This window comes from Lampetra planeri, chromosome 6, assembly GCF_965212315.1.
Source record: "Lampetra planeri chromosome 6, kcLamPlan1.2.h2, whole genome shotgun sequence".
Taxonomy (NCBI): domain Eukaryota; kingdom Metazoa; phylum Chordata; class Hyperoartia; order Petromyzontiformes; family Petromyzontidae; genus Lampetra; species Lampetra planeri.
In genome coordinates, this window is record NC_136112.1 from 6,594,865 (window position 1) to 6,605,472 (window position 10,608).

Sequence of the window (10,608 nt, forward strand, 5' to 3'; positions counted from 1 at the left end):
AATCTGCGATATTCAATTTGTTTTGGTTCATGTGTGTGAATGCATACTGTAATAACATGGCCATACACGCATTTAATTCATGTCATATGTTGGAAGGCTATGGGTGTCTATATTGGGTGTTTTTGTCAAATGAGTCACTCACCACTTTCCATGTTATAATGCCTAACACAGTAACTTTCGTTTTATTAATTTTGATTTACATACTTTTGACAAACCTTTACCCAAGGCAATTATACGTCGTATTAAGGCTTGCAATATTAAATTACTGTTGCATACATATTAGCGTGTATATACAGGGCGCAGCGTATGTTAATGCACTGATCAAGGAATTACATAATCTTGATTATCATACTTACGTTGGGTTTTGGCAAGTATTGTCAGTATTACATCCTTCGCACCCACCAAGAGCAAAGCCACGCGATGTCTGCACCCGCGCGTTTTTTCCCCTCGCCCACAGTTATCATTCCTACCTTGAACATTGCTACATTTTCGCCTCGATTTTTCGTAAAAAAAAACACATGATCGGTGTTACTCCTATTGTTACCAATGACGGAAACTCGTCCCCCCACGTTGTTTATGAAGATACAGTCCACAAGCCTCCAAACGTGTATTCAAAGCAACACGAGAAGAAGCACCGTCCACGCCTAAAGACGTACAATGGCCTACATCTGCAGATAGGAGCCGTGAAACAATGCGACAAGACTAGGCGTGCAGCATTTATTTGTGTGGAATTACTACGTCGCATGTTTACCTTGCTAAGGCTCACTGAGTCTAAAAATGCATTTTTAGAGGTGGGTCCTGTCAAAAGTTGTTTTGCAGTCGGAGGCATTGTCCCTACATCTAATCCGAATTGAGTATTAGTTTATAGATAATTTACAGCATCGGGATTATTTGACCAATGCCAGTTTGATTGTATACAGATTTTTGTTTTTCAGGTAACGAGAGCAAAGAAGAGAATCCGGAGGAAACCGTGCAGAACAGATGAAGAACAAAACCAACTTCACACAAACAGGCGACCAAGCTGGGAATCAGACAACAGGCCCTTTGCTCCGTGAGGCACACGGGTGAGCACGGTGCCACCTAGTCAGCCCCTTGCTTTGTGAGCCAATGCACTGGCTCTCATTGACATTACGTTTCCCAGTTTATTTTTGCAGGGACATGTGTACAATTTTATAGGTTGAATTGTGGGTTAAGGGCTTTAAAGAATGCTCCATGATGTAGGCTCATGGGGAGCGTTTGCAGCTTTCGTTGGTGAGTTCTGAAAGCACATCACTTTGGAATAACATATGTTTTAAGCTGACCACAATGGATTCATTATGTACGTGCATTTTCAGAGATAGAAACTTTACACATTCTAATGGCTCAACTTGAATGCCAAATTGGTAAAAAAATAGAAAGCTAAATAAAAAAAATTCAAGTGAATTATAAACTTGTTTTAGGTGGCTGTGATTATGTCACAAAAAAGGAAACCACTAATCACGGTGCCATTGTGTAAAGGGGATTATGATGAAAACAGACGGCTTTCGAGTAAATTTGCAATGTTATTGGCACTGGTTGGGGAGCATTTGGCTGGAATATTTGGCTGCTATAAATTTCCACATAAGCCACTGCATTGGGCTATCATTTGTGGCCGGGTTGCTTCTGAAAAAAGAGCAATATGCTCAGTTGCTCTTACATGGTAAAATATAAATATTTTAATTTAGTTCATTCAAGGCACAGAGTGTGATAGAGAACAAATGTTTGTCAAAGCGATGTGAACATACATTTCGATTTAAAGCTTTCGTGACTGCAGGGATTCATCTTCTTGGTTCTTTCGGTAAAGTCACGTAGAATGGAAATAATAAAATAATAAAAATAAAACATAATCAAATAATTCTCACGACGTTTCGGCAACATCGCAAGCAGCCGTCCTCAGGTGAAGAACAGGTCTGTTGAGACTCTGTCTTCTCGACAGACCCGTTCTTCACCTGAGGACGGCTGCTTGCGGTGTGGCCGAAACGTCGTGAGAATTATTTTATTATGTTTTATTTTTATTATTTCCATTCTACATGACTTTACCGAAAGAACCAAGAAGTGAACATAAATGTTCATGGCGCAGTGCCGGCCCGAGCCTCTTGGGGGCCCTAAGCAGAATTTGATTTGGGGGCCCCCCTCCCACCACGCAGACTCATCTGTGCTAGAAGGTGGCCAGGGGGCCCCAAGCAGCCGCTTAGTTCGCTTATGCCTCGGGCCGGCCCTGTCATGGCGGAAGGAAGGGTTCTTTCAGAGAAGAGCCATTGCCCAAAAACATCGCCTATTAAATCGTTTCCTAATAAGCCACTTATTGACGGTTTTACTTGAGATGTTATTAGAAAAGGGTGGAGTGTGAGCGTGTGATCATTGAGCAAATAGAATGCGATGCAAAGGCAGAGCGGCTTTTTATTTTGACAGAGTAAACAGTGGCTCGTGGCTCACCTGTGCGATGAAACCGGTCACCTGAGTTCGATTCCCAGCCACGACTAACGTAAGGACCACGTGATATATCCGAGTCGTTCTTGGTTCCCCCCTTTGCCACACCTCCTGCACCGACTCGGACTGACCATTGTGGTGAAGTATGGTCAGTTGGCCCTCATGGCTGAGATGCGTGTGTTGACATAAGACGATACACTATTATATATTATTACGTTGATCGGGGGGTTGGTTTGGGGTTGACCCTGGTAAAGGTTTGTGGCAGGGAGAAAGGCAAATTCCTTCTGATTACAGCCAAAAACTGGTTAAAGAATCAGGATAGCGGCTAATGTAAGAATCGACTATTTGATTCATGTTTCACAGCAGACAAAACTTGGCTCGCAGAATACCGGCTCGTGGAATAAATGGGTAATTGTAATGCATATACGAGGGAATATTTGGTTTCTGCAATGGCGGTAATTGAAACACATTGATAAATACACTCTTATTGGAACATATTGTTCTGAGAATATATCGCGGAAGGCTGGGTTGACGACGAAGTGCAAGTAAATTGACTCCTTCCCTCGTGTGGAGAGACATTGACAGTCGTCAGTCGTGTGTCGTATGAACAGCTCACAGCTGTCCCTCTGTCCTGTTGTTGTTGTTGTTGTTTGTGTCTTCACGTGTTGCCGGTGCATCTGAACACCCCGTTGTCTCGCCTCGCGTGATGCCTTGCCCGGTGGAATGAATGCGGCGACAGCGTACGTGTCGTAGTGATTTTGTTGCTCAATAATGTCGATCACTACTAGCGACTTGTTGCGTTCCGCAAAGTGTTTCCCTCGCTCCCGAAGAGAGAATGTCTCATCAGAGGCGCACGAGGAGCCAGACGAGCGGGAAAGGCAGCAATCACGCGGCGACGAGGTGCCACATTTCCCCCCATCCGGAAGCTCTGCGGTCCTCTTGTTATAGCACAATGCTGGTATTGCCCAATTAATGAGTGTTTACATGGGGGGAGGAAACCAGAGCACCCACAGACTGATGAACGTAATATAAACAAAACCTTGACATCGTACATTTCCAGCATACACCAACTGCAAAAAATAATACAATTTCACAATTGCTTTTGCAAAGTTTACCGGGGCCTTAAATGCTACGTAAAACTGCTTTACCTACCATGTATCATGATACGTAGCTTTCTGTGCTACGCGATACGTGATTAGTGACAACAATACTCTTCCCAGCTCATCATCATCATCACCACCACCATCACGATCCAGGGGCAGATATCCCAATGGCATTCACTGCACATTTCGTCACGTGTTTCCACTTTCCTCGGTCTTGTGCCAATATGCTCAAGCAGTTCACATCTTTCACGCACCATTCTCTTCTGTCGCCGTCCAGTTCCTTCCATTTCCCCCGTTGGTGCAGTGGTTTGCGCACTGTGCGATGGGCACACCTAAGCCAGTGGCGAGTGATATTCCCCCGACCCCCACTCACTCCACATATCCTCATTCATCGGTATGGATAAGTATGGGACATTAATCCCCGTAACTAACTCAACCGTGGTGAGCAGGTCTTCATCCAGCAGTGTATGTCCTGCACCTCCGATTAGCACAGTTGACTACGTGTGGTGCGAAAGAAGTTCAACATACATGTTGACAAAAGACTGATTCATTATTGTGGATGGAAGCTGGGTTTCTACAAGAAAAAATGTCCCTCGGTGCAAAGCAAAGGTGGTGTGCATTGTCCCTTGGTTTGTCATATATTTAGAATGAGCACGTTGGGTTTTTTTGGTTGGTTCATTTGACTTTTGTAGATGATATTGTGAGAGTCACAATGAGAGTCACTGTCCATTCAGCCAGTTCCCAGATAAGCCAATAAACATGATAGATATGTTTACAGATCTTCTCCGCGATTATCCGTGAACAGAAAATGTCTTTTATGCACCTCGCTTCCTCCAACAGAGTGTAAATAAAACATGTTTTACGACATCCAGAGGCTTTTTGGGTTCAACGTTTATTTCCTTCGTTTAAATACTACATCTACGGTAATAAATTATGGCAGAATAAGTTAACACAAAATAAATAGTCGGCATTCACAGAATCACAGTGCTGTATCGTGTGTGAAAATAAATCTTGCATTTGGCGAGGTTAGCACCACGTTCAGTTTACAAACATAATGCTTCATACTCTTGGTTCTTTCGGTAAAGTCACGTAGAAGGGAAGTAATAAAATAATAAAAATAAAACATAATAAAATAATATAATATTTTATTACGTGACTTTACCGAAAGAACCAAGAAGATGAATCCCTGCAGTCACGAAAGCTTTAAATCGAAATATAATGCTTCATACTTTCGCTCAGAATGTCACAGATTTTTCTATACAGGCACCACATTAAGTATACAATCTAAACGTTATCGTCAAGTTTCGATGGGTTCTGTAAGTGTATAGAAATCCGTACTGCGATAAACTCGCGCATATAGTAGCAATGCTCGCGGGGAAGGGGGGGGGGGATGTACATTAACTGCATAGGCATAATAGTTTTTTTAAGTTAAAAATGTTGTACACTAAAATACAAGTAGAAAAAAAAGCAACGGCAGTTAGTTAAATAAATATATGGCAATAAAATACTTTAAAAAAATAAATAGGTCAACATTTGCACCGGGAATTATTGCATATGCGTACTACTTCTTCTGCCACCGTGGAAGCGGCTGGCCAGATGAATACGACCACCGAGTCGCGATTGTCTCTGCAGTGTCAGCGTGCAGGTCGCCTGGTGTGTCCGTCCGTAGAGTTGCGCTTCCCATTTTTTTTTGTCTGAGGACAGATCACCCTTTGCAAGGACGCATATGAAAGCAGCTGGCGGTTTGTCCAGACGACCCACATGGAGTACCTCTTGAGGACCATGTAGGTACAGAGTTTCGTTTCGAAACCAGACATGTTCTTGTTGGCCGGTTTGGTCGTCGGTGTGTGCGCCGGGATCGGGATCCTGCGATTTCTCATTAGATTCTTCACGCCTGAGATGAAGCCTTTCATCTCCTGTATTAGAAAGCTTTGATTGAATAATAGCATTTGTTCTCTGCTGCTCGTGTGAACCTTCCACAGTTTCACCAGGAACGTGTTGTATGAACTTTCGGATATGTTGTCGGGGATGGCGGAGGGCTCGTGGATGTTCCCAGAGCTGCAGGAGTTGGCCGCATCCTCGTCAAAGTTGTTCGCGTGTCTCTGCAAGGACAGAGAAGTGCCACGAATCGTTCATTAACGGTGAACACAACCAATGTCGCGTTTTTTTCTGTTTGCCAGAAGCCAACGGCACGTTGAGTGTCGTGACGTAACAATGAACGAGAGTTGATTTCATTCATTTTATTTCCCAAAATATTCCACCCACAGCAGATGGGTTTTTATCAAATGTGTCGGGTTTTTTTGCTCCGACAGGACCCCGTCATATAGGGTAATACTCTTACCAATAACGGTTGGTAAACCAGCAGTATTGAACACACCTGGCCGCTGATGAAACCCAGAAGGTCAAGACCAGTCCAGTGTTAATTTAAACAAATGCTGTTTAATACCTCCGATTACCACAGTTGCCTTCCATAGAGAGCTTAAGAAGTTCAAGTTTCTCGAAGGGTAATATCGCAATACACTGAAAATTGTTTTACTTTTTACTCCGAGCTACAAAAAGCAAGATAATGTATTGCTTTGATTAGAATTTATAATCGCTGATAGTTTATATTTTTAATACTTTTTTTTGCCAGAAAGCAAAAGCCACAAAAGTATACATTATATCAGACTGCAGCCCCCTTTGGGGTTCTTTTGGATCACTAAAGCTCAAGGTTCATGAGTGCGATGGTTTAAGTTTTAAAGAGTGAACATAATCAATAATATTTAGTGCAGCCTGTTTACGGGTTATATAGCGAACTTATCAAAGCCTATGGGCCAACGTGGTTAAAGTGTGCTGCGACTGGACAGCTTGCATTGATGCGAGTGTTTGCTTTGTATCAAAAGATCATGAAATTAAGCCTGGCAGCATTGTTCAGCATGGCATGCATGGATGCTCACTTTCTATACAAATCCATATCTCTATAGTCAAACTTCATCTTAGGTTTTAGAGCTCAGAGGTCGAATCGTTTGAAAAGCCGCTGTTCTATCCATCTACACCCCTCCCAGAGAACAAACCTAACACACTCGGAAATTCCTTAACTGCAGGTACACTGAACTATGCTGCTCATGTATCATCATTAGCATCATCCACCATGATCAATCCACTGCTGGATGAAGGTATCCTCAAGCTATCGCCGTCTCTAATTGGTCTTGTAATGCATCGTTCAATCCACCCAGAATCTGCACAGGAGCAGAATGCATCTCTGCAGCCACTACTGACAATGTGTAGGTGTTTTGTAAGTGTAGGTGTTCGGCGGTATTTTATGTCATTAACTTTACCCCCACCTTGCCTCGCCTACGTAAAATAAGAAGACTTACTACTGCCATGTATCTCTTCTCTGAGTGGGACACGTGACAGGCAGGCCACTTTATGAAGCTGACCATATCGGTCCAATGACGTGCGGGTTATAAGGAGTGATTTACAGCAATATTCTAAACCATTTTGGGTTCATAAAAGTTGTTAGCGTCGGCTTAACAGCAGGCTATAATAGCGACACGATTTAGTCGACAGTGATGTGTAGAGTGATTCGTCGCCGTGTTGATTTGCATTGCAAATTATAATTATCGTTTTAAATTTTATAAGAAATATGCCAAATAGTGATGCGTTTACAATTCGCATATTGGCATGAGTAATTATTAATTTCGAGGTAAATTCTGATGGAAATCCAAGACGCAACTGACGATTAATCAACGTACATGCGAGGTGGGTGGGGTGCACGCAATCCAATTTCCGAGATCGACAGAGACTTCGACCGAATCACAATAATTAATCTACGCACGCAGCCCACTGATTAATAAAAACACATTTGGTTATGTGCACACGCGCGTATTCAACAAAACAAACCCGTGAACTCTTAACGGCTGCAAACGTTCGCAAATACACGTGCGCACGCATTTCTATCCACGCTCATAGGCTAACAAAATGTCGCCAGAAACGAGGAAAGGCGGCGGCGGTGGCTGGGGTGGTGGTTTTACAAACGGGGGCAACTTTTTTAGTTTTGTTTTTGTAGTCAAACTCGTGGCGGAGAACGCGCAAAGATCCCAGGTGGCGCCGATAGGATGCTCCGGAGAACAACTCCGTGCGGTTGTGACATGTTATGACATCCCCACTATCGTGCAGCAAAGTAATTCGCTCGGTGAGATGCAGGCACCTCAAGCATTTCGCCCGGTTTTGACGGCCACGCGGGGGGTGGGCGGCGGGACGACGACACAAAAGGAACGGAGGCGGCCCCGGGGGTTTCTCTGCCGTTCGAAGCGCCGAGAGTGAGTCTCGGGTACGGTGATTCTCGCAAAACAAAAAAAACCACAGCGATGGGGGAGATCTCAACAAGAGCAAATGACTCGATGCCTGCCTGGCTCGTTGCGCTAAGGTTCACTGTTCCACGCTACCGAGTCCAAGTGGGTCACTGGCTGATGGGTTTGTGACAGATGAGCTCGGAAACTACACAGCGCCCTATATTGTTCGAATGCCTGCCAGCGCTAAGGCCACAAAAAAAACTACAACGGAGAAAGCGATTCATCACAATTCATCTCAGCGTGTCCATATGTCCGTGGGGTTTTTTTTCACGTTCAAAAGGAAAAACGATATAGCTGTTTTGCCGCGCTTGAAATGCTTTTTTTTTGCTCTGTAGCCCACAGTCATAATAATATTCACGACAACAGCCAAGCGCCAGTGTGTTTGACAAAGCACATTTATGGTTTGCCTTCTCTGAAAGGAAAAAAAAGAAAACCGCGCGAATCAAACTCGGACATAATGTTGAGCTTGAACGATTGCCAGCACGAGAAGAGGAATTCCGCCGGGGATAATCAGACCCCGTTCTCTGTTCGCGTGTTTTATCAAACCGCGAGTCGCTGCAAACACGGGTCACGCGCACGTGTTTGTTGTTATTGTTGTTGTTATTGTTGTTGTCGTCGGTAGCCCCCTTATCCTGTTGGTTACCATACGTACGTATAGCTAGTTACAGACCGACTAATGTTTTTTTTTTATCGCTCACAATCCTTCTGCAACTTACGTTCGTGTAAAGGCAAGAGTCAAGGCAAGGGATCGTCTGAGCAAGAGAGAGCAATTGAGGCAGCGATCGTCTCCCTCTGTACGACCCCGAGCCAATGGTGGAAATTCCACGTTCGTATGGCCGGAAAACGTGTCTAGACATGGGACAACCACTGATGACTCCAATCCCCCCCACCCACCCCACCACCACAATGTGATACTAATTTGTATCGACTCCGGAGAGATGATGGGCCGAGTTAACACCCCCCCCCCCCTCTGCATCCAGGATTTTAATTCGCAAAACTTCCGATTGCGCGCTGATCGCTCTAGAATCGAGCCACCTTGGGTAAGAACAAATCACGTCCCTCTGTTTAAATTGCTCCGTCTAAGCCACGGAACCGTACGCTAATGAATCGACTCGTCATTCTTAATTGGGCAAAAAAAAAACACCGATGAACCGTTTTGTCTACCCACTCAGGCGCAACAGGCGCGCGTGCTCACGCAGTTTCAACAGCGTAACGTTTAAGCTCGAGTCGGGATGAATGAACGCGCGCGTGCCACTGTGGGCATGGGAGGATGCAACGCAAATCGACACAGCAAATACAGTCTCCTGCAGTCTCCACTGCGACGAGACGCACGCGCGAACCGACGAAAAATGCGTGAATGCGCGGTACCCACGTAGTTTTCGGTGTGGTTGGGAAATCGCAATCCGATGAAGTTCATGATCTGCACCAGCTTGCAGATTGGTGGCTGTGGCTTGCTCGGCAACGGCACGCACAATCCCATCGGCAAGCTGATGTAGATTATGGTCAAAATCGCATAGAATCCTGTGCGGACGAGAGAAAGAACGCACGTGTCATTGTCACGCGAGGAGACGCGCGAAAAGGGAAAAGACGACGCGACCGGCAACACTTCATCGCGTCCGTTCGCACACAAAGCGAGCAGGGGCAGCTCCTCGGCGCTTTACAACTTTTCGTCGTCGTCGTCGTCGTCGCGAGAACCACGTGTCACGAGAGCGGGCGAGCAAACTGCGTTGCGGTGCAGTCCTTGTGTGTGTGTACGGAGTGTGTGTGTACGGAGTGTGTTAGCGACTTGCTTCTACGTGCGGGGAAATTGACAAAGCAGCAGCAGCAGCAAGCGGCAAGGCAGAAGCGAGTGCAGCGCTCCCGAAGCAGCCCAAGCGGAGGAAGAGAGCGAGTGTGGATGATGAGACGAGAGGTACAAAAAAAATATATCGAGCGAAGGGCGCAACGAGCGCTGTTATTCACCTGTGTCTGAGTGCATCCCTCTCGCAATTAAAGCCCTTCCCTGTTTATGTTACACGGCCGCTGCTATAAAGTAAACAATACATACCGACTCGAATCGCGGCCCCTCCATTTATATTAGACGGTTTTGGGGGAAATGCGTAGATATAATCCTTGAGAAATGTGGAAAGTCTCGTCAAGTCGCGGTTAGATCACTTTTTCCCCACCCCCCCCCCCAACATGCACCCCCTCCCACCTCTCACACAAACGCCACCCCCTGAACCACCCACCCACCCACCCCACAGACGTCTTCCTCCTCCACCACAAAACGCCACACACGCACACAACTTGCACTCGACATGCGTCACCTTCCGGTTGCAACGACTGCGGGGATACCACGCCGAGCGCATTCTCCAGACGTGCGCAAGCGACCGGGGCAACGAACCGAGCCCCATCCTTAGCCGCCGCACGGGGCCACTCTTGGGCGGGTATGTTGTTGGGGAGGGGAGGTGGAGGGGGTGCCCACCACACCCATAACTGTGGGGGGGGGGGGGTAGTGGTTGTGGGTAGAGGGGGGGTGGCGTAGGCGTGGGTGGTGGGGGGCGTCGTGGAATTGGAAGAAAGAGAGAGAGAGAGGGGGGGGGAGGATGCCCTAATTTCTACGGAAATTAACAAACAAAAAAAACTTCCGCTCGAACGCGCGTTCTCCGTAACACTGACGGTGGCACCACGCAGGCACGCACCGCTAATTGTGTAATTGAGTAATTTGGCAGTCGCACGCCTGG

General features: G+C 46.0%; 1 protein-coding gene across 1 annotated transcript; it reads right to left on the minus strand.

Moving 5' to 3' along the window:
• Window positions 1-4,424: 4,424 nt before the first annotated feature.
• Window positions 4,425-10,006, minus strand: LOC144719458 (uncharacterized). The gene is made up of 3 exons (XM_078595386.1): window positions 9,848-10,006; window positions 9,258-9,406; window positions 4,425-5,653 (listed from the first exon to the last, which is right to left on the minus strand). The coding sequence occupies exons 1-3, from the start codon at window positions 9,861-9,863 to the stop codon at window positions 5,186-5,188; spliced, it is 633 nt and encodes a 210-aa protein (XP_078451512.1). The 5' UTR covers window positions 9,864-10,006; the 3' UTR covers window positions 4,425-5,185.
• Between the last annotated feature and the right edge of the window lie 602 nt (window positions 10,007-10,608).